Source organism: Musa acuminata, chromosome BXJ2-8 (genome assembly GCF_036884655.1).
Source record: "Musa acuminata AAA Group cultivar baxijiao chromosome BXJ2-8, Cavendish_Baxijiao_AAA, whole genome shotgun sequence".
NCBI classification, from domain to species: domain Eukaryota; kingdom Viridiplantae; phylum Streptophyta; class Magnoliopsida; order Zingiberales; family Musaceae; genus Musa; species Musa acuminata.
In genome coordinates this window covers 28,789,624-28,814,802 of record NC_088345.1, presented here as the reverse complement: position 1 = coordinate 28,814,802, position 25,179 = coordinate 28,789,624, and the positions used below count along the sequence as shown (strand labels likewise).

General features: G+C 38.6%; 1 protein-coding gene across 6 annotated transcripts; it reads right to left on the bottom strand.

The window, feature by feature from the left end:
* Positions 1-6,229: 6,229 nt before the first annotated feature.
* LOC135619346 (CRAL-TRIO domain-containing protein C3H8.02-like) lies at positions 6,230-22,906 on the bottom strand. Of its 6 annotated transcripts, none has more exons than XM_065121264.1 (6): positions 22,747-22,906; positions 20,874-21,026; positions 19,888-20,064; positions 7,801-7,953; positions 6,770-6,892; positions 6,230-6,630 (listed from the first exon to the last, which is right to left on the bottom strand). In XM_065121264.1, the coding sequence occupies exons 1-6, from the start codon at positions 22,879-22,881 to the stop codon at positions 6,553-6,555; spliced, it is 819 nt and encodes a 272-aa protein (XP_064977336.1). In that variant the 5' UTR covers positions 22,882-22,906; the 3' UTR covers positions 6,230-6,552. The 6 variants fall into 6 exon arrangements, with proteins under 6 accessions (XP_064977336.1, XP_064977337.1, XP_064977338.1 ...); XM_065121265.1 differs by having other exon boundaries at positions 19,903-20,064; XM_065121266.1 differs by having other exon boundaries at positions 19,888-20,049.
* Positions 22,907-25,179: the final 2,273 nt, after the last annotated feature.

The following is a 25,179-nucleotide window of genomic DNA, read 5'->3' as shown; positions in this document are numbered from 1 at the left end:
CCTCCCCTTTTGCTACTGCTTCTCGACCAGCGACCACCCCCCTTGTTCCGCTATTGTCATGCTCCAGCTGCACACGCAGCGACTGCAGCGCTACCCATGGCATTCGCTTCCTCGGTAGCTTTGTGTCGATAGTGTTGATGCCCTTGACCAGATATCAGAAACAAGAACTGAGGATTATAGATTTACAGTCTTATGTAATGGCTACTGATAACTCAGTGAAAGCACAAATTGAAGCATTGGAAACCAGAATTGAGAATCTGCTATAAGAAACCCTTCACAATTTCAAAAAGCGCTTATTATAGCACTTTAGCATGTTTCAACAAGAGGGGAGCTCAAGTTATACGTTGAACAAATCTGGAGATATAGGAAAAGGGCCCCAAGATTATGACATAAGCTATCCACGCATTAAGGTAGAATTTTCAAGATGGGAATATGGTGATCCGACCAGTTGGATCTCTAGGGCAGAAAAAAAAAATTTGTTTTCATAGTACCCCAGAAGAATCCAAGGTAGAAATAACCTCAATCCAGCTAGATGGAGATGTAATCCAATGGTATGATTGGTATGAAACTTACCACGGAGTTCCCTCTTAGGAGCAGTTCAAGAAGGGGCTTCTTGTTCGCTTGATGGACAGCTTTCCAAAATTCATCATATTTCTATAGTATTGGAATATCAAAGCAGGTTTGAACGATTGTCAAATCAAGCTAGAGATTGGTCTGAACAACAACTGGTGGGTACATTCATCAAAAGACTTAATCTAGATATTTGATGTGACATTAAGGCTCGTCAACCTGGACTATGATCGTTGCGATATCATTTGCATGTTTACATGAGAAAAAAATCAGTAGGAAAAATCATCAAAACAGAAGTGACAACAAATAGATGATCAGCAAGCCACCCGCCCCATCTATTCCCAACTGGAACCCTAACACCCAAAGGCTAACCCAAGAATAACTCAAGGAAAGATCAACGAAAGGTTTGTGCTGGCACTGTGATAAAAAGTGGAGTAGGGAGCACCAATGTAAATAAGGGTAACTTCTGATGATTGAACCAATTGGGGAGGAACCGGAAGCTAACAATGTGGACTCCGATCATGAAGGTATAGATTATGATGACAATGTTGGACCAATCATACAAACAGTGCATGCATTAGCTGGCTACTCTAACCCGCAAACTATGAAAGTTGAAGGAACTTTGGAACATCAGCATGTTACAATTTTAATTGATATTGGTAGCACTAACAATTTTATGGATAGTAAGGTTGCTGACCGATTGGCCTACCATATTGAAGATTGTAACAAATTCGAAGTAAAAGTCACTGATAGATGGATTTTAACTTGTGATAGCAAGTGCTCAAAGATAAAACTAATTTTACAGGGCCAAGAGTTGCTTATGGACTTCTTTTTTCTACCCTTGGAAGACTTCGAAGTGGTGCTTAGAATTGAAAGGCTATCAATCTTGGGTGATGTTTCATGAAATTTTTCTAAACTAATCATAAAGTTTTTTATTAATGGAAAGCATGTGATCCTAAAGGGAAAACATGGAAGCAAGGTCACAACTACCACTAGCCATCAGATTGAGAAGATTTTTCAGAAGACTACAACACCGAAAGGCCAACCTATTGCTTACACTATCAAAAAGTGGAGACTATACTTACTTGATCAATGGGTTGTGATGCGTCGTAGATAGCATGTGACTGAAGTGCTGAAAGAAAAACTCCCCGAGTTTGATGTTGCTCAGCCTTGAGGACAAGGCTGATTTGAAGGGAGAGGAATTGTTAAGATCTCTTTATTTTCTAAGCTTTTGAATAATGTTTATTGAGTCTATTTAGTTCAGTTAGAGTCAGATACAGGTTTATTTAATATTTATTCATTATTAAGAATCCAAGTCCTAGTGGACTCTGGGTGGAACTCTATAAATAGGGATGTAATTGTTTCTTTTTGGTAAGCAATAAAATATTATTCAGTATTTTGACAAACCCTAGAAGACCGATCGCCTCGAAGTGATCAAGGAGGTCGATCCCCTCGAAGTGATCATCCCCTTTTTTTCCTCTTTCTTCCATGATAAAACCCTAGGGTCTTATCAGAGATAATACCATTTTGTAAAACAACCAACCCAAATCTTGGAAAGAAAAGAACATGTTTTAAGGAATAAAAGTATACCCTTGGTAAAGGTTTGTTGGCAACACCATTAAAACCAAGAGGCAATATGGGAAAGAGAAGAAGATATGCGAGAGTAGTATCCTCATCTATTCTATTAAGAGAAGTTAAACTTGGGGACCAAATTTCCTTTAGTAGGGGAGAAATATAATCAAATCAAATATTTAATTTATGAATCAATTTTTATTTCATTACTTGCCATTGTAATTTAGGAAATATTAATCTTATTTCCTTGTTTACAATTGCAAATTAGGAAATAACTATTGAGTATTCCGAATAGGATGATATCATATTTGTTAGTGTATTAAATAAAAATAAATATTAAATAAATATAAAATTTAAAAAAAAAATCTTTTAACAGTGACTCATTTCCTCCTATTTAAGGGGAGGGATTTCTCTCCTTCGTTACTCACCTAGCCGAGCCCAACAATGAAAGGAGCGATGAGTTACATCCTGCTACGAAGAAGTAGGTTTTCCTACCTTACTTGAAAATAAAAGTTTTTATTTTGATTTCTTAAATATTAAAATTTTTATAGTTTGAAAATATTTATCAATCTTTTTAATATAAAAATATTTATTGTTGGATTAAGATATGTTATATGAAGTTTTTAAGAGATTCATCAATCTTCTTTAAAGGTTTCTTTGGATTTAAATACATTGAAATTATACATGTTTTATATATTGAATATATGATATTTGATTTTTCATATTTAGATTAGAAATGTTATTTCCTCATGTTACAATTTACCTTTTAATCTTATCTAGATTAAAATATACGAGCAGTTCAAAAAATATTTATTAATCCTTTAATTGTTAAAATTTTTATTGTTAGATTCTGATATATTATCTAAAAAAAAATTTGATCTCTTTTAAGATTTAGAATTTTATTATTTGTTTAGATCATGTTGAAATTATTCATGTGATATGTATTAAAAGTTTGAATTCTAATTCTTATTGAATTAAGGATCTCATTCTTTAATCTGTTGAAGTTTATCTTTCAATCTTATTCTTTAATCCGTTGTTATGTTTTAATGTATTATTGTTAGTGAATATATGTTGTCATAATTGAATATTGATGAAATTGGATAGGCATTGGTTAGCACAGCTCGTAAACTAGGTCTAACCCATAGGTCAAGCTATAGCTCACTAGCTAGGCCCAGTTAGCAAACTAGGCCCAACTCATGGGTCAAGCCCTAGCCCATAGGCTAACCCAGCCCAGCCCAACAAAGGCAATCACGTGCGACGCATATGACTAATCCATGGGCTAAGGTTGGCCCAACCTACTATGGTGCATGCACAGTTATGTGCAATGCACATGACCAAGTCAGCCTAACCTAGTCCAATAGTATGTAATTGTTGGATTTGAGCTCAAACGTTGATTGACCTAAACGATCTTATTCAGAATTATTCTGAATTGGTCTTATTCAAGTCAATTTAACCTAAATTGAATATAATCTAGTCCAAATTATACTAGTCTAGGGTAGTTTCAAACAGTTAAATGAGGATTAGAGATTGATTCAATTAGGTTCTGGTAAATCAAGTTCAATTGGATCGATTGAACTATGATTCAAGTCGGTTGAGGACTAATTAGTATTATTTGATATTGATGATGTTTGAAAGATATGTTTTAAATATACTATTTCATCGCGATATAAATATGACCAGTGTGAGATTATGTTATTTCTGATAGTAAATAAGATTTTCTCAACTATATGAGGAAATCTCTTACTTTGTTGAGGGAAATCCTCTATTCCGTTGAGGAAAATCCTCCCTCCTAATCTGTATAAATAGGAGAGGGACATGTTTATGTATTAAAGCTAAAGCTTCTTCAATAAAGCTTCTTCAATAAAGCTTCTTCAATAATTCTTCTTATCTTTTATTCTCTTATCTTCAATAATTCTTTTATTCTTTCTATCAATTTCCCTACTGAGAGCATGTAGGGTGATTCCCTTCAAGGATTAATGGGTCATCAGACGTGACGGCTGGACGGTTCCTCCATCCGCTATTGGAAGGAATGTGTCTCCACTTTGGCAAGTGAGGGATGAGTTTGCCTCTATCTGTTGTTGGGAGAACACAAACTCATCCCGTAGGATAAAGTCTCTCTATCCGCTATTAGGGAAGTGCTCCTTCGGGTATTTGATATATACCAATGATTGATTTTTTATCATATATTCATTTTGAGTTGACTTTTGGGATTACTACTCTGAATTTTTTTTATTTTTTATTTTCAAAGCAATCTCCTACTATTACTAAATCGGATTCTAGTGAAGAGTGGACCTTCCTCTACCGCTAGGTAGAGCTACTTTGATGATTCTTCGAATTAACATCACTATGTTTGAATAAATAAATTATAATCAATATTTATAAATGATGAATAAAGTGATATTTATCTGCTTGGCTCTGAATACGTGGAAAGATGTGATTAAAAAAAAATCACTTTATCCTACCAAGGAGTGTTATGATGCAACAACAGTCCTTCATGTTGTTGCTTAGCCTCAACAATAGCTCTTGGTATGACTAGTGTGCAACATTCTTTTATTAGGTAAATTTTCTAATGTCATTCTATTAAAGTAGAATTTGGTCATCTGATGCAGAGGATTTAGATCCAACCTTGGTTCTGAGTTCGAGTTTATCACAAACTTGATGTCCAAAGATGAGTTAGTTCGACAAGCAAAACTTACAAGAAAATTATATTAGGGACATACCTAATAAGTCATAGAGAACACAAGTATTTAAACAAATTCAAGAGAACACACTTACAGGAGTTTTCATATAATGAAGTATGACCAGCATGTTTAAATGTCCAAAACGATTATATACTTCCACCAGCCATAGACGTGATCATGTAGCACAATTTTTAAAAATGTGGGGTAATAACCAGTTGAGTTAGTTTCCTGCATACTTTTGTCATATCATTTGAATGAAAAGATATTGATGATATGATTATAAGATATCGATAATATGTCAATCATGAGACATCGATGATATGACTATGAGATGTCAATAATGTAGCAATAGGATAGAAACAACATGATGATAAGATTAGATTGTCAACCATCTTTCGCATGTCATTCATTACACAATAGGATAGAAATACTTTCATCGCATCGGTTGCATCAGTGTGCAATAAATATTTTAGCCACATCGGTTGCATCACGTGCTCTAAATGTTCTTTTTAAAAGAATAGGCACATTTCTTGCAATAGAGATGCCTTGATTACATCGATCACATCGAGCGTTTGGACACATACCAACCAAAGGGACATTTTAATTGCGTCGATCATGTTTGGAGCTTTGGAATTTTTTTAATCCGACATGGACGTGTAAGATGCATGCTTTGGGCCACCTCAAGTAATATGGAGACAACATATAAGGGGATCAATTTATACCCTTGTATGTTAATTCAGAGACGAAACTCGTAGACCGGACGAGATCGACTGTGGCGTCGTAGGGGCACGGCGTGATGAAGTCAACTTTGAGCATCGTGGGATTGATGAAGTTATTACAAGTATTGAGCACCATCGGTGACGGTAACAAAGTCAAACGTTAAGCATTTTAAGTAAAAATAATAAAAGGTCCTCGTTTGTCATCTGACTTGTACGCTCTAAGCTCACTGACGGGATCCTACTTTTCCCCTCTACATAAATATAACGACAGCACAATCCGGCCCGGCCTGAACCGAAACCCAACTGTTTTGTTTGGATGGGCTACCATCCATGGAAGTTGGCGTACGGGGGAGTTTGGATAGGCTTTCAGCGGCAAAACGAGAGGTCGAATGTCAAAGCGGAAGAAAATCGAGACGTTGCCAGGTCGAGGATAAGGAATTGGCTTTTGGTTTGGATTTGGATTTGACATCCGCGTTTGCTCCTCCTCCCACTATACCTTTTGCTCTGTGAGCCCTCACTATCTCTTCGTCTTGGTCACAATTTTCTCGAGACGGCGACTCCTAACCGCTCGGTGGCGAGCGGTGGGAGTCAGCTGCGGTCACGGTGTGGCAAAGTCACAGTTGAAACTATGGGTTCCGGTCACCACGATGCCTCACGGCAAGATGATTGGAAGATTGAAGCTACGGGTTCCAGTCACCAAGAGTGATAATAATCACTTGAAACCTTTAGAGAAATTGATGGCAAAAAATTTGTTTTTGCGTCTCTTCTGTCATCAGACTTGTGGGGTCGCCTCCATCAACAAACAGATACAAAGGTCGATTACTGATATATATATATATGCTCTCTCTCTCTCTCTCTCTCTCTCTCTCTCTCTCTCTCTCTCTCTCTCTCTCTCTCTCTATTTTATTTTCTTAATTTCCATAAAGGAATTGGCCGGTTTGTAACACCAGATGGTAAGGTCTTGGAGACGGTAAAGACTTACAGTAGTACGTCCATGAGACACTGGAAGCTCAATCTTTAAAGTCTGTTGGCACCGTGGATTCTGTAAAATACTCCTTCCTCACTGTCTCCATGTCACAAAACCTCACCTTGGAGAATTAGGAAAGAAATAAAGATATCAGCAAAGCAATCTTCAACGAAGCATCAATTTGGAAAGTTCCTATCTAATCGAATTTAGAATATGTGTCCCATAGCACATTAAATTTCTGCCCCAGAAAAAAGGCTCACCAGCGAGGCATACGACCTCATCAAAGGCTTAACAAGCTGCCAAATGGGCTGAAACACGAAAGGGGCATCTACAAAGAGCACCTGCCCTAGCCTCCTCGGGTAGTAATAGTAGAAAACATCCATCTGTTGACACAATGAATGCAATAATAAATGATCTTTCCTGAACAAATTTAGCATATGTATGTATATAGGTTCCACTAACACAAAAGTAGATAATACACATGCATTTCTTTAGCTGAGCCAATATCAAAGTAAAAAAGACATCTGAAAACATCTCTAGAGTAAGGTGATAACTGCAGGTTTCAGCAGTAATTATATCAGTTACGAGAATACCTTCGAATTAATTTTAATCTAGATGGGTTTATTGTGTCAAGGCAGAATAATACCATTGCACCTGTTTATCTACATCAAGGAATATCGGTCTATTAAAGAGGTAAATACATCAAACATTTTAATTAGTCCAAAGATGACTATCCACCACAAAGACATGGATGCATGTTAGCTTGTGGTCATACATATTCTATTACAATGACCTCTTAAACTCAACAATCTCCTATGACATATTCTTACTCATTTCAAAAACTAAACAATCATGTCTCCTGAAGAAAATCTGCAATAACATTAAAAGAAAGCCCAAAAGACCCATCCTAAAACTTCCATCTGCATTTTTATTGTGTATTTTTGGATGGGTTTGTACAATGAAAAAACTCACAGCAAGAGGAAAGCAACATCTGTGGAGTGCCAAGATTCTTACACACAATAATGATTTAACAGTGAGGTTTGCATATGGGAGTATTTGCACCACTCATTTTAGTATTAAATATGCATGTAGAGGAGTACTAATCTAATGTTTGAAGTGTGCAAGCAAATGTCAGATATAGTTTGTATTTCTGTTGGGTCATAGGAAAAAATATTAATCTTTTACCTATTTTCTAAATGCAAGTAGTCTAGATACATCAACAATGACATAATTTAAGGAACTTCACAACTTTAACCAGCAGAAAGGGGCAGCAGCAGCTTGCAGAAGTTACCAAGAACTTCAAAAATTGAACATCCCCGTTCTCTACACGGAAGCCTCTCAGATCAAATATGCCCAGAATTTCTTCAGTCCCAGGAGGAAGTTTATTTAATGCAGTCTCAATGAGATAGACACAAAGTTTTTCATCCTCAATAGGTTCCTGTTTCTGTGGACAAATTATTACTTGTACATCAGTAATCGTGCACCTGAAGGAAGCAACCTTTGATTTAAAAAAGAGGCAGGTAGGCCACAATGTATTAATTTGCCTTCAACAGTTACACAAGTTAAAAGGATAAGCAATGAAGACAAGGCTTCACTTTCATTAATATGATTAGTGAAATTTACAGTCTTGTGCACAAGAAAAGAAACACATTACAGATAATATCCATTGCGACAATGAATCATTTTACACAAGTTAATACCATATGCAAGAATTGTCAGGTTTCTTAGTTGACAACATTTTACGTGGAGTCCTTCCCTTTAGTTCATTAGTTCCAATTGTCAGAATAGTGTTGAATCTCGGATTTTGATGATGAAGTCAATTGTCATTTGTTATCTAATCTATGTGTTGAGATAAGTGTGCAGGATTAACTACGATGAGATTAAGACAAGCAGCAGGAGTTGCCCCGGAGTCAAGATCATGATCACGTTGGGAGTTCGAGAGTTCGACGGAAGTTCGGACGGTCGTCGGAGGTTCAGAGAGAACAGATCCGAGAAGTCCAGAAGCTTGCCAAGCGAAGCTCGTCGGAACTCGCCAAGTGGATCGTCGCAAAGTCCAGGAGTATGCCGGATGTCCGCAGAAGGATCACCGAGGGTTGTCGGTTGATCGACGGAAGTTGGCCGGAAACTCGCCGGAAGAAGCGATTGACGCATCGGAGCAAGCTGCAGAAGTTGTCTTAGAGATAATCGTAGTTAGCACGATGATTAAGCAGGAAAATGGGAGGTGATCCCATTAGCTTAATCTTGGGGCAATTGGGCCCCTGAAAAGATTCAAGTGGGTCGAATGGAGTGAACCATTCGGACCCTGATTGCACCAGGAGGTGCAACCGCCCCAGCCAGGAGGTGCAACCGCCTGGGCTGAGGGGCTGGGAGGTGCAACCGCCCCAGCCAGGAGGTGCAACCGCCAGGGCTGCACGGCTGGGAGGTGCAACCGCTCCAGCCAAGAGGTTGCACCGCCAGAGCTCAAGTTCCGAGCTCTGCCAGGCGATGCAACCACCAAGCTCAGTCTTCGAGCTTTGGCAGAGTGGTGCATCAGCCTGAGCTCAGTCTCGAGCTTTGCCAGGTGATGAATTCACCAAGCTCGGTCTTCGAGCTATGGCAGAATGGTGCATCAGCTTGAGCTCAGTTTGGAGCTCTGCCAAGTGATGCAACCACCAAGCTCAGATTTCGAGCTCTGCCAGGTGATGCAACCACCAAGCTCAGTCTTCGAGCTCTGCCAGGTGATGCAACCATCGAGCTCAGTCTTCGAGCTCTGGCAGAGAAGAAGCAATCGGCAGAGCTCAGTCTTCGAGCTCTGCCAGGCGGTGCCACCTCTCCAGTCGAGAGGTGCAACCGCCTGATCCCAGAAATTCTGGGATTAGATCGATTTGATCGTTTTGAGCTCGAATTTTGAATTGGGTTGGGGCCTATAAATACCCCACCCATTCAGCACTGAAAAGATACAGACCCATACCAAAATTGTGATCTTTTCTGTGATTCTAAAGAGCTCAAACGTGTTGTAAAGCCTTGAGTCTCCTCCTTCTGTTCTTCAAGTTTTCAACTGTAAAGTGAGGAGAGAAAGGTCTGTAAAGGTTGTCTCCTAAGCCTGTCAAAAGGAGAGAAACTGTAAGAGGGAAGTTTGGCCTTCGCCCATTGAAGGAAGGCAGCTAGTTGACGTCGGCAACCTCATCGGTGGAGGAAGCCAAAAGTGGAGTAGGTCAAGGCTGACCGAACCACTCTAAATCTCTGGTTTGCGTTTAATTTCGAGCACTTTATCATTACTGCAAACCTCCCTCATCACTACTGCTCTCTGCGCTTTCACGAACAAGTTCTAAGTGCTGTTCTTCCAAATCTGGATTCAGACGTAAACTCGTATTTTCGTACATTACAGTTTACGTTTACGTTTGATTCTGCAGAACTGTTTTCCGCGCTTTTACGAACGAGCTTCCTTGCAGTTTACATTTACATTTTAATCCTATTAATAACTGCAATCTGTCCTCTACGATTTTACGAACGAGTTTCAACATTTAGACGTAAAACTGCATTCGGACGTAAATCGGCTTTCTTCGCTCAATCATCAGATTTCAGTTTACGTTTACGTCTTGATTTCAACTGCATACTGCCTTCTGCGAATATACAAACGAGTTTCAAAGTTTAGACGTAAATCTGCGTCTAGACGTAAAACTGCGTTTAGACGTAAAACTGCGTTTAGACGTAAATCTGCGTTTAGACGTAAAACTGCGTTTAGACGTAAAACTGCGTTTAGACGTAAATCTGCGTTTAGACGTAAATCTGCATTTAGACGCAAAACTGCGCTTAGACGCAAAATTGCGCTTAGACGCAATCTGCGCTTAGACGCAAAACTGCGCTTAGACGCAATCTGCGCTTAGACGCAAACTGCACTTAGATACAAACTGAGAATTTGCTTTTGCATCTTAATCATTTTTGAACGAACGCAGCTTTTTGTTTTTAAATTATTATAAGACTTCCGCTGCACTAATTCACCCCCCCCCTCTTAGTGCTCTTGATCCTAACAATTGGTATCAGAGCAAGGTTAACTCTCTGAAGGATTAAAACCCAAGAGAGATGGCATACGCCGGAAACCAAGAGGGGCATTCAATTACACGTCCACCCATGTTCAGTGGAACGGACTACACTTACTGGAAGACCCGAATGAGGATCTTTCTTATTTCTATGGATTTAGAACTGTGGAACCTTGTTGAAAATGGATTTTCAAAATCTTCTCTTCCAATGATCGATTGGAACGATTTGGAGAAGAAGACTTTCGCTCTTAATGCAAAGGCTATGAATGCCTTATTTTGCGCTCTTGATAAAAACGAGTTTAATCGTGTTTCAACGTGCGAAACTGCTTTTGATATTTGGCACACACTTGAAGTGACCCACGAGGGCACAAGTAGAGTGAAAGAGTCAAAAATCAATCTGTTGCTGCATTCTTTTGAACTTTTTCGAATGAAACCGAGTGAAACCATTGGCGACATGTTTACCCGTTTCACGGATGTCGTCAACGGTTTAAAAGGTCTCGGAAAGAGCTTTTCGGATTTTGAGCTTGTTAATAAGATACTAAGATCCCTTCCTAAGAGTTGGGATCCTAAAGTCACCGCCATTCAAGAGGCAAAAGATCTGCAAAATTTCCCTCTTGAAGAACTAATCGGGTCATTAATGACCTACGAAATGACCTGCAAAGCTCATGAAGAGCAGGAAGACATCCTTCCAAAGAACAGGAAGGATATGGCACTTAAGACTTCTGAATGCCACTTGAGAGAAAACTCAAGTGATGAGGATTGTGACGATGACTTGGCACTTTTGACAAGAAAGTTTAAAAAATTCTTCAAAAGAAACAAGTTTAAAAACGATGTGAAAAATAAACTTGAACCTAAGAAAGACCAGGTGATCTGCTATGAATGTAAAAAGCCGGGACATTACAAAAGTGATTGTCCCCAAGTCAAGAAAAGAACAACAAAGAAGAAGGCGCTCCAAGCAACATGGGATGATTCGAGCGCATCCGAGGAAGAAGAATCCAACACCGAGCAAGTTGCTCATTACGCCTTTATGGCCATCGAAGGGGAGGTAACGGATTTATTAGATGCTGATTTATCTTTCGATGAATTATTAAATGTCTTCCATGATTTATTTGATGAATGCAAAGTTATGAATAAGAAATACAAGTTGCTAAAAAAGCTACATGATAATCTTACTTGTGAGTTTGATAAGTTAAAAGTCGAACATCATGATAGTTTAAACTCATGTATCAAATGTCATGATTTAGAAACTATACGAAAAGAAAACTTGCTGCTTAAGGACACCTTGAAGAAATTCGAGGTTGGTAGCAAGTCATTAAACATGATCCTTACAAACAAGGGTCATGCTCCCAAAAGAAGTGGGATTGGATTTGTGAGGAGTCCTCACCAAAATCCAACTACCTTTGTAAAAGGCCCCATCTTACACGTTCAACACCAAACCAAGTGCAACTTTTGTTGCAAATCTGGACACAAGACACATTGTTGTCCATTCAAGAAAATAAGTCCAAACAAATTAATTTGGGTTCCTAAAGGAACCATGATAAACTCTATGCAACATGATAGAAAATGTAGATCTATTTATGAGGCACCCAAAAGCAAATGGGTACCTAAACGTCATCCTTTCTTGTAGAAAACTAAACAATTGCAAGCTAGGAGCAAGAAATGGTACCTTGATAGTGGATGCTCAAGGCATATGACCGGAGATCCATCTCAATTCTCTAAGCTCTCTAGCATAGACGAAGGATATGTCACCTTCGGAGACAACAACAAGGGTAAAATCATTGGCAAAGGAACCATTGGTAACAAATCCAACCTCTCTATTGAAGATGTTTTACTAGTTGATGGTTTAAAACATAACCTCTTGAGCATTAGTCAATTATGTGATAAAGGATATATTATAAGATTTGAATCTAATGCCTGCATCATTGAAAAACCACACAAAAATATATCTATGATTGCATTAAAACAAAACAACGTATACACTATTGACATCAATGACTTATGTGATGAAATGTGCTTTGCCGTTATGAATGAGGATGCTTGGCTATGGCATAGAAGATTAGGTCATGCTAGCATGAAACTAATCAATCAAGTATCATCTAGAGAACTTGTAAGAGGAATTCCTCATATCAAGTTCATCAAAGATAATGTATGTGATGCTTGCCAATTAGGTAAGCAAATTAGGGGTAGCTTCAAAGCTAAGAATCAAATAAGCACCTCTAGGCCCTTACAATTGATCCATATGGACTTGTTCGGACCAATCTCTACATCGAGTCTAGGAGGTAGCAAATACGCCTTTGTCATTATTGATGACTACAGCAGATATACATGGACCTACTTCTTAAAACAAAAAAATGAATGCTTTAGACATTTTACCAAGTTTTGTAAACTTGTTCAAAATGAGAAGGAATCTATGATTTCGTCAATTAGAAGTGATCACGGTGGAGAATTTCAAAACCATGACTTCCAAGAATTCTGTGAACTCAACGGATACAACCATAACTTCTCTACTCCAAGAAATCCTCAACAAAATGGGGTAGTAGAAAGAAAAAATCGAAATTTGCAAGAAATGGCTAGAACCATGTTGAATGAACATAGCCTACCCAAATATTTTTGGGCCGAAGCTGTAAACACTGCATGTTATATTTTAAATAGAGTCCTAGTAAGACCCTTACTCACCAAAACTCCTTATGAGTTATGGAATAACAAAAAACCCAATGTCTCATATTTTAAAGTCTTTGGGTGTAAGTGTTTTATCTTGAATGAAAAGGATAACTTAGGAAAATTCGATGCTAAATCTGATGAAGGAATTTTTCTTGGTTATTCTTCGGTTTCTAAAGCTTTTCGCATCTTCAATAAAAGAACCTTAATTATTGAAGAATCCATCCATGTTGTTTTCAATGAGATTTCAGAAATTAAGAAAAATGATCTTGATGATGATATTAATTTTGATTCCTTGAATTTAAACGAAACCCCGTCTCCAACTAGCAACTTGGTTGCATCTACTTCCAAAACATCCTTACCCAAGGATTGGAAGTATATAGATGCTCATCCTAAGGAACTAATCCTAGGAGACACATCAAAGGGGGTTCAAACACGATCTTCTTTTAAAAACTTTTGTGCCAACGCCGCTTTTCTCTCCCAAATTGAACCCAAATGTGTTGATGAAGCCATGAAAGATGATTCATGGATTATCGCAATGCAAGATGAATTAAATCAATTTGAGAGAAATGAGGTGTGGACGCTTGTTCCTAGGCCAAATGACCATTTAGTAATTGGTACTAAATGGGTCTTTAGAAACAAGCAAGATGAAAATGGTATCGTGGTTAGAAACAAGGCTAGATTAGTGGCCAAAGGTTTCAACCAAGAAGAAGGTATCGATTACGAAGAAACCTTCGCACCTGTGGCTCGATTGGAAGCCATAAGGATGCTCCTTGCCTATGCTAGTTGCAATAATTTTAAATTATTTCAAATGGATGTTAAAAGCGCTTTTCTAAATGGTTTCATTTCCGAAGAAGTTTATGTTGAACAACCTCCTGGATTTGAAAATAATGGCTACCCTAATCATGTGTTTAGATTAACTAAAGCTCTCTATGGTTTAAAGCAAGCCCCAAGGGCTTGGTATGAGAGACTTAGCTCTTTTCTCATTGAAAATAATTTCGTAAAAGGCAAGGTTGATACTACATTGTTTATCAAGAATTTTGAAAATGATTTTCTCATTGTTCAGATTTATGTTGATGACATTATCTTTGGTTCTACAAATGAATCTCTTTGTGAATCCTTTTCGAAAACTATGAGTCATGAATTCGAAATGAGTCTAATGGGAGAGTTAACATTCTTCTTAGGCCTACAAATCAAACAACTAAGCAATGGCATCTTTATTAGTCAAACCAAATATGCTGTAAGTTTGCTAAAGAAGTTCAAAATGAATAATTCAAAAGCCATTGACACTCCTATGAGCACCTCCACTAAGTTAGAAATTGATGAGAATGGAGAAAACTTCGATCAAAAAACCTATAGGGGTATGATAGGAAGTTTACTTTACCTCACTGCCACCAGACCAGACATAATGTTCAGTGTAGGACTTTGTGCTAGATTTCAATCAGACCCTAAGATATCTCATCTCAAAGCTGTCAAAAGAATACTCAGATATCTTAATGGAACTACCAATCTAGGATTATGGTACCCAAAAACAGAAAATTTTGAATTAACAGCCTATGCTGATGCGGACTTCGCTGGCTGTAAACTAGACAGAAAAAGCACATCAGGATCATGTCAATTTTTAGGACATGCCCTTGTATCCTGGTCATCTAAGAAACAAAACTCGGTTGCCCTATCAACAACCGAAGCTGAATACATTGCAGCAAGTGCATGCTGTGCACAAGTTGTATGGATGAAAAACACTTTAGAAGATTACAAAGTGATTCTTAAAGATATTCCCATTAAATGTGATAACACGAGTGCAATATGCTTAACTAAAAATCCTATACAACACTCAAGAACAAAACACATTGATATTAGACATCACTTTATACGTGATCATGTCACTAATCATGACGTGACCATAGAGTTTATTGATACCAAACATCAACTGGCTGATATCTTCACAAAACCCCTATGTGAAGAACAATTTGATTACATAAGAAGAGAATTAGGTATGTTGATGTGTCCAAATACTTAAACTAGTTAAAATTATTTTTCGGATGTTATTACTATTACATGCCTTGAGAACGCTTGATCAAACAACATGTTGCAAATTATGTGACAAATATTTTTAACCAAATGCATGTAAAAAGTTCATTTTTCGAGTTGTATGCTAAAAATGGGATGTTCCCGTACACTCTTATGAAAACTCCTTGGAAAATGACTTTCCTCCGTCAAGCAAAAACAATAAAGTGATATATGTGTCATGACTACCTTTATTTGCTTGATAATGCTATCATGCTTTTTGTTGATGACAAAGGGGGAGAAAAATATGAATTGATATACACTATGTCATAGCTGAACTGCCATCATGCTTTCTATGTCATAGTTGCAAATACTTGAGTGATGCTATAAACAATATTATGCCATCCTTGCATCACCAAGAGATATGTGAACATGTACTATAGTTTGCATCATATCTTAATTTGATATTGTGAAGAAAATGCAAACTTACTAGAAAATCTCAAATGTAAGCATCATGTAAAAAGTCCTTCGTAGCTTTATATGATTGCATGATGATTGGTTACAAACACTATCATACAAACTTGTTGATGTATGTCATGCCTTGACATAATTCTTGAAGAGATACATCATGATAGGCATCATGATGGGAGCATTGATAAGTTTAAACTGATCTAACTTATCGATGCGTCACTTGAATTCTTAGGTCTTGAATTCAAGGTTGACTTATCTCAACTATGGCATATAGATAGGGGGAGTTAAGGATAACTCCTTTATCAATTGATTGTCATCATCAAAAAGGGGGAGATTGTTGAATCTCGGATTTTGATGATGAAGTCAATTGTCATTTGTTATCTAATCTATGTGTTGAGATAAGTGTGCAGGATTAACTACGATGAGATTAAGACAAGCAGCAGGAGTTGCCCCGGAGTCAAGATCATGATCACGTTGGGAGTTCGAGAGTTCGACGGAAGTTCGGACGGTCGTCGGAGGTTCAGAGAGAACAGATCCGAGAAGTCCAGAAGCTTGCCAAGCGAAGCTCGTCGGAACTCGCCAAGTGGATCGTCGCAAAGTCCAGGAGTATGCCGGATGTCCGCAGAAGGATCACCGAGGGTTGTCGGTTGATCGACGGAAGTTGGCCGGAAACTCGCCGGAAGAAGCGATTGACGCATCGGAGCAAGCTGCAGAAGTTGTCTTAGAGATAATCGTAGTTAGCACGATGATTAAGCAGGAAAATGGGAGGTGATCCCATTAGCTTAATCTTGGGGCAATTGGGCCCCTGAAAAGATTCAAGTGGGTCGAATGGAGTGAACCATTCGGACCCTGATTGCACCAGGAGGTGCAACCGCCCCAGCCAGGAGGTGCAACCGCCTGGGCTGAGGGGCTGGGAGGTGCAACCGCCCCAGCCAGGAGGTGCAACCGCCAGGGCTGCACGGCTGGGAGGTGCAACCGCTCCAGCCAAGAGGTTGCACCGCCAGAGCTCAAGTTCCGAGCTCTGCCAGGCGATGCAACCACCAAGCTCAGTCTTCGAGCTTTGGCAGAGTGGTGCATCAGCCTGAGCTCAGTCTCGAGCTTTGCCAGGTGATGAATTCACCAAGCTCGGTCTTCGAGCTATGGCAGAATGGTGCATCAGCTTGAGCTCAGTTTGGAGCTCTGCCAAGTGATGCAACCACCAAGCTCAGATTTCGAGCTCTGCCAGGTGATGCAACCACCAAGCTCAGTCTTCGAGCTCTGCCAGGTGATGCAACCATCGAGCTCAGTCTTCGAGCTCTGGCAGAGAAGAAGCAATCGGCAGAGCTCAGTCTTCGAGCTCTGCCAGGCGGTGCCACCTCTCCAGTCGAGAGGTGCAACCGCCTGATCCCAGAAATTCTGGGATTAGATCGATTTGATCGTTTTGAGCTCGAATTTTGAATTGGGTTGGGGCCTATAAATACCCCACCCATTCAGCACTGAAAAGATACAGACCCATACCAAAATTGTGATCTTTTCTGTGATTCTAAAGAGCTCAAACGTGTTGTAAAGCCTTGAGTCTCCTCCTTCTGTTCTTCAAGTTTTCAACTGTAAAGTGAGGAGAGAAAGGTCTGTAAAGGTTGTCTCCTAAGCCTGTCAAAAGGAGAGAAACTGTAAGAGGGAAGTTTGGCCTTCGCCCATTGAAGGAAGGCAGCTAGTTGACGTCGGCAACCTCATCGGTGGAGGAAGCCAAAAGTGGAGTAGGTCAAGGCTGACCGAACCACTCTAAATCTCTGGTTTGCGTTTAATTTCGAGCACTTTATCATTACTGCAAACCTCCCTCATCACTACTGCTCTCTGCGCTTTCACGAACAAGTTCTAAGTGCTGTTCTTCCAAATCTGGATTCAGACGTAAACTCGTATTTTCGTACATTACAGTTTACGTTTACGTTTGATTCTGCAGAACTGTTTTCCGCGCTTTTACGAACGAGCTTCCTTGCAGTTTACATTTACATTTTAATCCTATTAATAACTGCAATCTGTCCTCTACGATTTTACGAACGAGTTTCAACATTTAGACGTAAAACTGCATTCGGACGTAAATCGGCTTTCTTCGCTCAATCATCAGATTTCAGTTTACGTTTACGTCTTGATTTCAACTGCATACTGCCTTCTGCGAATATACAAACGAGTTTCAAAGTTTAGACGTAAATCTGCGTCTAGACGTAAAACTGCGTTTAGACGTAAAACTGCGTTTAGACGTAAATCTGCGTTTAGACGTAAAACTGCGTTTAGACGTAAAACTGCGTTTAGACGTAAAACTGCGTTTAGACGTAAATCTGCATTTAGACGCAAAACTGCGCTTAGACGCAAAATTGCGCTTAGACGCAATCTGCGCTTAGACGCAAAACTGCGCTTAGACGCAATCTGCGCTTAGACGCAAACTGCACTTAGATACAAACTGAGAATTTGCTTTTGCATCTTAATCATTTTTGAACGAACGCAGCTTTTTGTTTTTAAATTATTATAAGACTTCCGCTGCACTAATTCACCCCCCCCCTCTTAGTGCTCTTGATCCTAACAAATAGTACTTCCTATGTTTCTTTCTGCTTCTTACATTTCTTCTATCACTAGTTCATCCTTTCCCCCACATTTTCAGCTTTTTCTCCTCTTTTACATTTTGCTTCCTTTCTACTCTACAACCAGCTTAATACACTTTGGTAAAACATATATCGAAACAAAATGATGTTTTCCAACATATCATTTGAAAACACTCTATTTAAATATTGCATCAAGTACTAGTAGTGTGGAAGAAATTCTCACACAGAAAAGGGTAGTTTAATAAGTTCGAAGGGACCAATATGTCAAATGCAAGAAATGAGCAACTGCAACATTATGACAGCTCAGAAGAAGATTATGCGAGTTATCAATCAAGCTTTGGTATAATCTACTACAAATTTTAAACTATATCAGTTGAAATTAATAATTGGCTGACACCACATAACTGACTTTTTGTTACTCAAAACCAGAACAGATATTTCATTCTCGTTCACCATACAACTTCATCTACAGAATATGACAAGTTAGGAAGAAATTAACACAAGCCGTACAGGTTACTCAAGTCTAGAAATGCAAACTTAAATACCAACAAAATTTAGACATAAAAACCAATATTGCTACTCTAGTCTGATACAATTGCATGCAAGCCAAGCAGCATAGAGTAAACATCAATGATTGTACAGGCTCCAGTAAAGAGCATAATTTTCAGAATGATTAAGCTTTTCCTATCAAATGTCATCTTTGCCAAACCTAATTCAAGAATATTTGAATGGATACTGTACCCAGGGACACCTCTAACACCAACTAAAAGGTTTTGCATGCCAGCCATGTCAATGCACGGAGGCCATTATCTCAAAGTGCCAATTTGGTAATATGTTCATCACTTCATCATGTCATGTGTGTGCCTCAGCACTTCTTTTTCCCTGCTTAGCTTGTGATATTAGACATAAAACCTGCCCATAGCATGCTGACATGTCATCAATAAAGGGCCAAGCTAAGCAATGTTTTTGACACTACATATTGTTTTCATCGTGATGACATAATAATATTTTCTGTAAAAGAGATTATGCTTGTCAATGTTATATTAGTAAAAAGAAGATGGTCTGATGTACGCAATCTTACCCCTGTAAAAAAAGAAATTGTTCCGATGGTTCAAACCTTAGTCACTCTGATCGCAAAGGAGAAACCTCACCATAACATCAAAGCCCACCATCTCGAAATGTTATATTGGAGTTGAACTTATTTTTTGTATAATATTCTATTTGTAATTTATATCAAGCACTCAGAAACTGAATAGTCCTATCTGATATTTATGGGTCCCATCTATATTGGTGTATGATATTCTGACTATATGGAAGTAATACCAACAAATGACATTTTAAATATTATTTTGCTAGTGGCAAACCATGATATTTTGTCCTGTGCTGATCTGACAATGGACCAATCCCTGGCTGGTATTTAAATCTGTTTTATAAGTTTATGGTCCAAGATGTGAAAGTTATGATTTATTTAATTTAACATTCTAGCTTTGGCATGTTCAACCATCAAAATATATTTTAACTCCAATATATTAAAAATTAAGTCCTACACGGCAACAAGTATTTACATGAAGCATCATGATATGGCAATCATAATAGAGCTTATGCATGAGTAAAGAGAAAAAATTTCACTGATTTTATAATCAGTACCCTAGTATTTCCTACCGCAGGAAAATGCTTGGATGCCACCACCACTAATACTGGTCTGCCATTGTTGTCAAGAAAGTCATGTACATAAGCTTTGCCAGTTCCATACACACTCTTCACAGATTCTTCACACAAATCTGAAACGCCAAAGTCTTCATGCCATTTCTGAAATGATAAGGTCTAAAATTGAATAAATGTTCGAAGTACAAAATAGCTCCAAAATCTAAAAAGAAGTTAAAAGATTTCAAAATTATTCCATAATGACAAATCAAGTCCAACTTGTACTTTGGATCAAGGTTCGCAATACCGTACCGTACCGGTATTTCGACCTGGGCTCAGTACCGGTACGGTACGGTATACCGAGCGGTACACCCAGGTGTGCCGAGTAATGTAGCACTGCTATAGTGCTACAGTGCACTCGGACCGGTAACAGACGATCCGCGTACCGACAATCTATCGGACTGGTACGTACCAAACGTACCGGGCGGTACGATTCGGTACGGCAGACCCTGCTTTGGATGAACATCAAATTGACGCTAAAATTTCACATTTCCAAGTGGTAAATGCCTCTATATATATAAATGGGAATCCTAATCTATCACAGGGTTAAAGTGAACTAACACAATGGAAGGTTGTAAAATTCGCTTACATTCATGTACCGCCTAATAATATAACTCAATAGTTCACAAAATGAAAAATTAAAATCAGCAACTAGGACAGTTATCATTATTCCACCAGATAAATATTAGTGCATTTGTTTCTTGTTAATACCACTTGCACAACAATCATGGTTTATTATTCAATAACGAATAATTTCTTCTTACCCAAACATATTTTTTCTAATATCCACTGAAAAAAGAACTTTAGACAGGATTCATTTTACAAATATATCACCAGGAGTAATAGCTATCAAGCATGTCTGACATATTTATTTATAAAACTGAGGAGATTCAATCAATTATCCATAATTTGAAGGAAATGCTGATTACAATAGCTTTCGTCAATTTCATGACAGTTTCTTCAACAGAAAACTTTCGGTCCTTCAAAAACCAAAGGATCATATCTTCATCATCCCTTCCATTTTTTCCAACTGGGAGATTTGGATGCTCTCTTTCAAGTTTTTCCTTGACTTCCAACACAAGCTGCAAATTCAGAATATGAAGACATAGTTTTATAAAGATATGATTGAATTTTGAAATCTGATAAGAAACTAGAAATATCAAGTAAGAAAATTAGCAGGATAACCATTATATGTAATTCAAGTAAATTTTGATAAATTATACAACTGCACTATCATAAAATTCGATATCATAAGACTAGATGGATATTGCAAAGTGCAAACAATGTCTCAAAAAATATCACTTTTATGTACGGGAAGACACATAGTCTGTGTCAGCTTCTTCATGATTGATAACCTATACAAGTGCACTATCATTATATTTGATATCACATGACTAGATGAATATTGCAGACAATGTCTCAAACAATAACATTTTTATGTATGGGAAGACACACAGTCTGCATTAGCTTCTAATTTAAATATCATTGCATCAAACATGTCATTTGATAAAAAATTCCAATTAATCTAATTCCTGTAGAACAGCTCTAAAATCTCAATAATGAGAAAATAGATATGATCTCAATCTGCATACCCCACTAAGCATGATTCCACGAGTGTCTTTATCTTTCACTGGAGGAATTTGATCAAACAGCTTCCTTACAGCTCTCAAGTCTCCTTGCTTAATTCATCGATGACAGAATTCCATGAAAAGTATCTCTCTCAGGCATCTAGCTGAACAGGCTTCTTGTATATTCAATCTACCCTTTTTTGTAAACCTATGAATCATTATATTCCAAGAGAACATATCACATGTTTTACATAGCCATCAATAATCATATCCCGACAATGAATTTTTTTTGGGAGCACCATTGTGCTATTCAATGAAGCAAGGGAAGAATCAATCTTATGACAGTTGGCACACAGGAATATATGACATCCCTCTGTAGAAACAAGTCCAACTTATCTAACTCTGGAGCATATGCCACACTGGATTTGTCCACCTTCTCTGACCGTTAAAGAACTAGCATAGGCTTAAGTATGAAAAGCAATGTGAATTTGTCAGGAGATATATTTATATGAAGCATTTGACAATAGGTTGGTCAGAACACGGTTTGTGCATTCGCTCAAGTATTATTATTCCAAAGAGAAGGATGACAATTTTCAACCTGCTTGCACTCGAGCACAAAACTTAACATTCTGCACATTTAGTAGCATCGTTGAGAAGTCCAGAAGCAATCACTGGATCAAGTATATGTTCCAAATCCTTCATGGTCTGACACATTGGTGTAACGAGAAATGGAAGAAATTAGTCGGTGCCATCTCACCTTCAGAATAATCTGACCGAGACAGATCAATTAAATCGTTCATCTACTCGAGATGATCTAATAATTCTCTAACTAAATCATCACCGCAGCCATTTTATGTGTCAATTCAAAATCCAAATGATCGAAAATTAGCACCTAAAACAACCTGCAGCATCCTTTCTCAAATGGGGCTACCGACTTCCCAAGCGTTTAAACAACAACAACGAACCGTATCAAGGGGGCCATAACAATAATCGCCACAACAAGAAGCAAAACCAGAACATGTCGAAAATGGGGGATTAATTGGAACAGACCATGATGGGCATCCAGGCGCCAAAGATGGCAGACCATTCAAGAAATCAACCGCCAGCGTTAACTAACCTCGAATAAGGAGCACCCAAGAAACAAAACAAATAGCTAAAAGGGAAGATGAGAAGTGGACAGAGAGGTCGTGCGATGGTGTGGTGCACGTAGAGAGAGGAGGAGGGAGGGGAATACCTTCGTGGCATCGACAGAGAAGAGAGCCTGGTTGCCCGCGGCGCACCTAAAACGCCTGCAGCCATGGGCGGGAGAAGAGGAAGAGAGAGAGGAGAGGGGAAGTGACAGAGGGTAGCGAAAACGAAGAAGAGCCATCTCAATAACCAACCTTAAAAGAATGCAAGTTATTTGTTCCATTTATCCATCCACATCTGACGTTTGAGACGGGTGCGAGCCACCGCGCACCTGATTGCGGATCAGGTGCACTCAATCAGGTGAACTCAATCATGCCGACATGGACCGAATGGGAACTGACTTGGGCCCAATCCCCACTTAATTGCCTTCATGGCATGGTTGAGCCAATACGCGCACCCAAGCAATTAGTCCTCTTCCGACGGCGGGCTCAACCTGGGCTGGCTGGGCTTTGTTAGAGTAACCCTCACGGCTGGCAGTAATTGTGGCTTTCTCTCACCGACGGACAAATCATGGAAGAGTCCCGCCTGACGTGTGTTTGATGTCTCTTTTCGTCCTCTCCCGTCGCGGTTGAAAAGTGAAAAATGGATCGCGTCGTCAACTCACAGATCGACACGACGGGACGAGAAGCAAACGGAAGAGAACAATCTTGCATAGGAGCAACACGGAAGATACCAAGAAGCATTCGGAACCCGTCTTGTCTCTTTGTGGACTTTAGATGGTGCTGCGGCTGCTGTGTTTGAATCAATTCCACCGAAGAATCTCCAGCGTATGCAAGTCAAATCTCGCAAGTGAGCAGAGTCTTATAATAAATCAGTCACCAATACGAATTTGCTCTTTGTTTTCTCTCTTCTTCTTCTTCTTATTCTTCTTCAGTGCATTCCTTCCATGCTTTTCCTGAACAGGCGAATCACTGGAGTATGTTAGGCAACGGATTTGACAGTTTAATGCAAAAGAGAGTCAGTCAAAGAAAGGGCAACCTTTCTTTCTCATGCTGGCCTTTGTCCGATCATTACCGTACATGGTGCTTGCCACTATTTCGTTTTCTTTCTTTTTATCTTAGGTATCTACGCCGATCGCTGCCAAATTGCAGGAGGGGGACGATGTCAAACTGAGATGGATGGAGCAGCCCATGTGCGCGACCCATACGAGTCACTGCAAAAGCCGTGGATGTGTATCAATTTTCAACTCGTTGAGAATCGCATTTATGAGCAGACTGCATGTAAGTAGAGTACTGTCCACCTCTTTTTAAGACTAAAGGAAATTTTTTTAATAATAAAGAATAAAATTATTTATAAAAAAAAACGATGATAAAAAAATAAAAAAAAATTAAGTATCAAACTCGAATACTATGTAATTATTTCCAAAAAATAAAAACAAAACACATAACTATGATCTTGCAAGACTCACACATAAGAAGAGTTTGATTTGCCGATTCATTCTCTATTACAATTGTTTTAATCTAGATAAAAGAATAAAATAAAATAAAATTATAATGTTTTTCTTTGAATAATATAATTTTTTTATTTTATTAATAAATAATATTTTTTTTTCTTATGAATCTTTAATTAAGTTTTATAATCTTCAATAAAAACGAATATGATTCTTTTATTTATTTTTTTCTGTATTTATTTATTTTCTCTTATTGAGTAGGTGTTGTCAGGCTACTGAGCTCGTAGACATTACAACAATTTTTTTCGAAAAATTATATCTACAATCTTGCAATCGGAAACAAATTATGCCCATACTTTTGTGACATTAGAATCTATCTCGGTAACAAATGCGTTGTCTTTGTTTATATTCAAGCACTCGGCAAAATGAAAGAGATTATGATGATCTTTGGATCACCTTAATTTGTCTTCTTCTTGAGGTGCTTAGAATCTTTTGGTGAGCTGGGTAATCTGGAAAGTTGCTTGGACTGAGATGATCGACGAGAGTGGATCCGTGTGGGGCAATGCATCTCAGGTGGTGCTCCCTCCTTTTGAACGCTGCAAAGCGATGAGTCGGCTTTGTGGGAGGGGAAGAACATGATGAAGAAGCACGGTTACGAAGGGATGGAAGTGGCCAACATAATGGCCGGAGGCCTCGATAATGGACTTGGAACAGACGTGGGTGGGGTGGGGGGGGGGGGGGGGGGGGGGGGCCACACACTAGCTTTTTGAGTGTTTGAGCACTGTAGATGGGGTCTACACACTCCCCGATTTCGTATCCGAAGAATCTTAAACACAGAGAGAGAACACATTAAGTGAGACAAACCCAAATTATATATAGAGAGCATAAGATGAACTGCAATTTTTAATGTTTTGGTCATTAACTCGATCAGACAAAATTGATTCAATCGAGTTCGAGTCTGACTGAGCCCGTGAAAATGATAAAACATTTTCATGTGTTTTAGAATGGCTTGTTTATCCAGTCTGTGCTTTGATAATTCCTGCAAACTATAATCTCCCAATGGGTACGATCGATCGATCGATCACGTCA

What these genes read in the sequence shown, in the direction of transcription:
- LOC135619346 (XM_065121264.1), bottom strand. Translation starts at nt 22,881, where the DNA reads ATGGCTCTTCTTCGTTTTCGCTACCCTCTGTCACTTCCCCTCTCCTCT. An exon ending in TCTCTGTCGATGCCACGAAG is followed by an intron (nt 21,027 to 22,746) that starts GTATTCCCCTCC and finishes CTGAATTTGCAG; the next exon opens with CTTGTGTTGGAAGTCAAGGA. An exon ending in TGAGGTCGTATGCCTCGCTG is followed by an intron (nt 6,631 to 6,769) that starts GTGAGCCTTTTT and finishes TAATTCTCCAAG; the next exon opens with GTGAGGTTTTGTGACATGGA.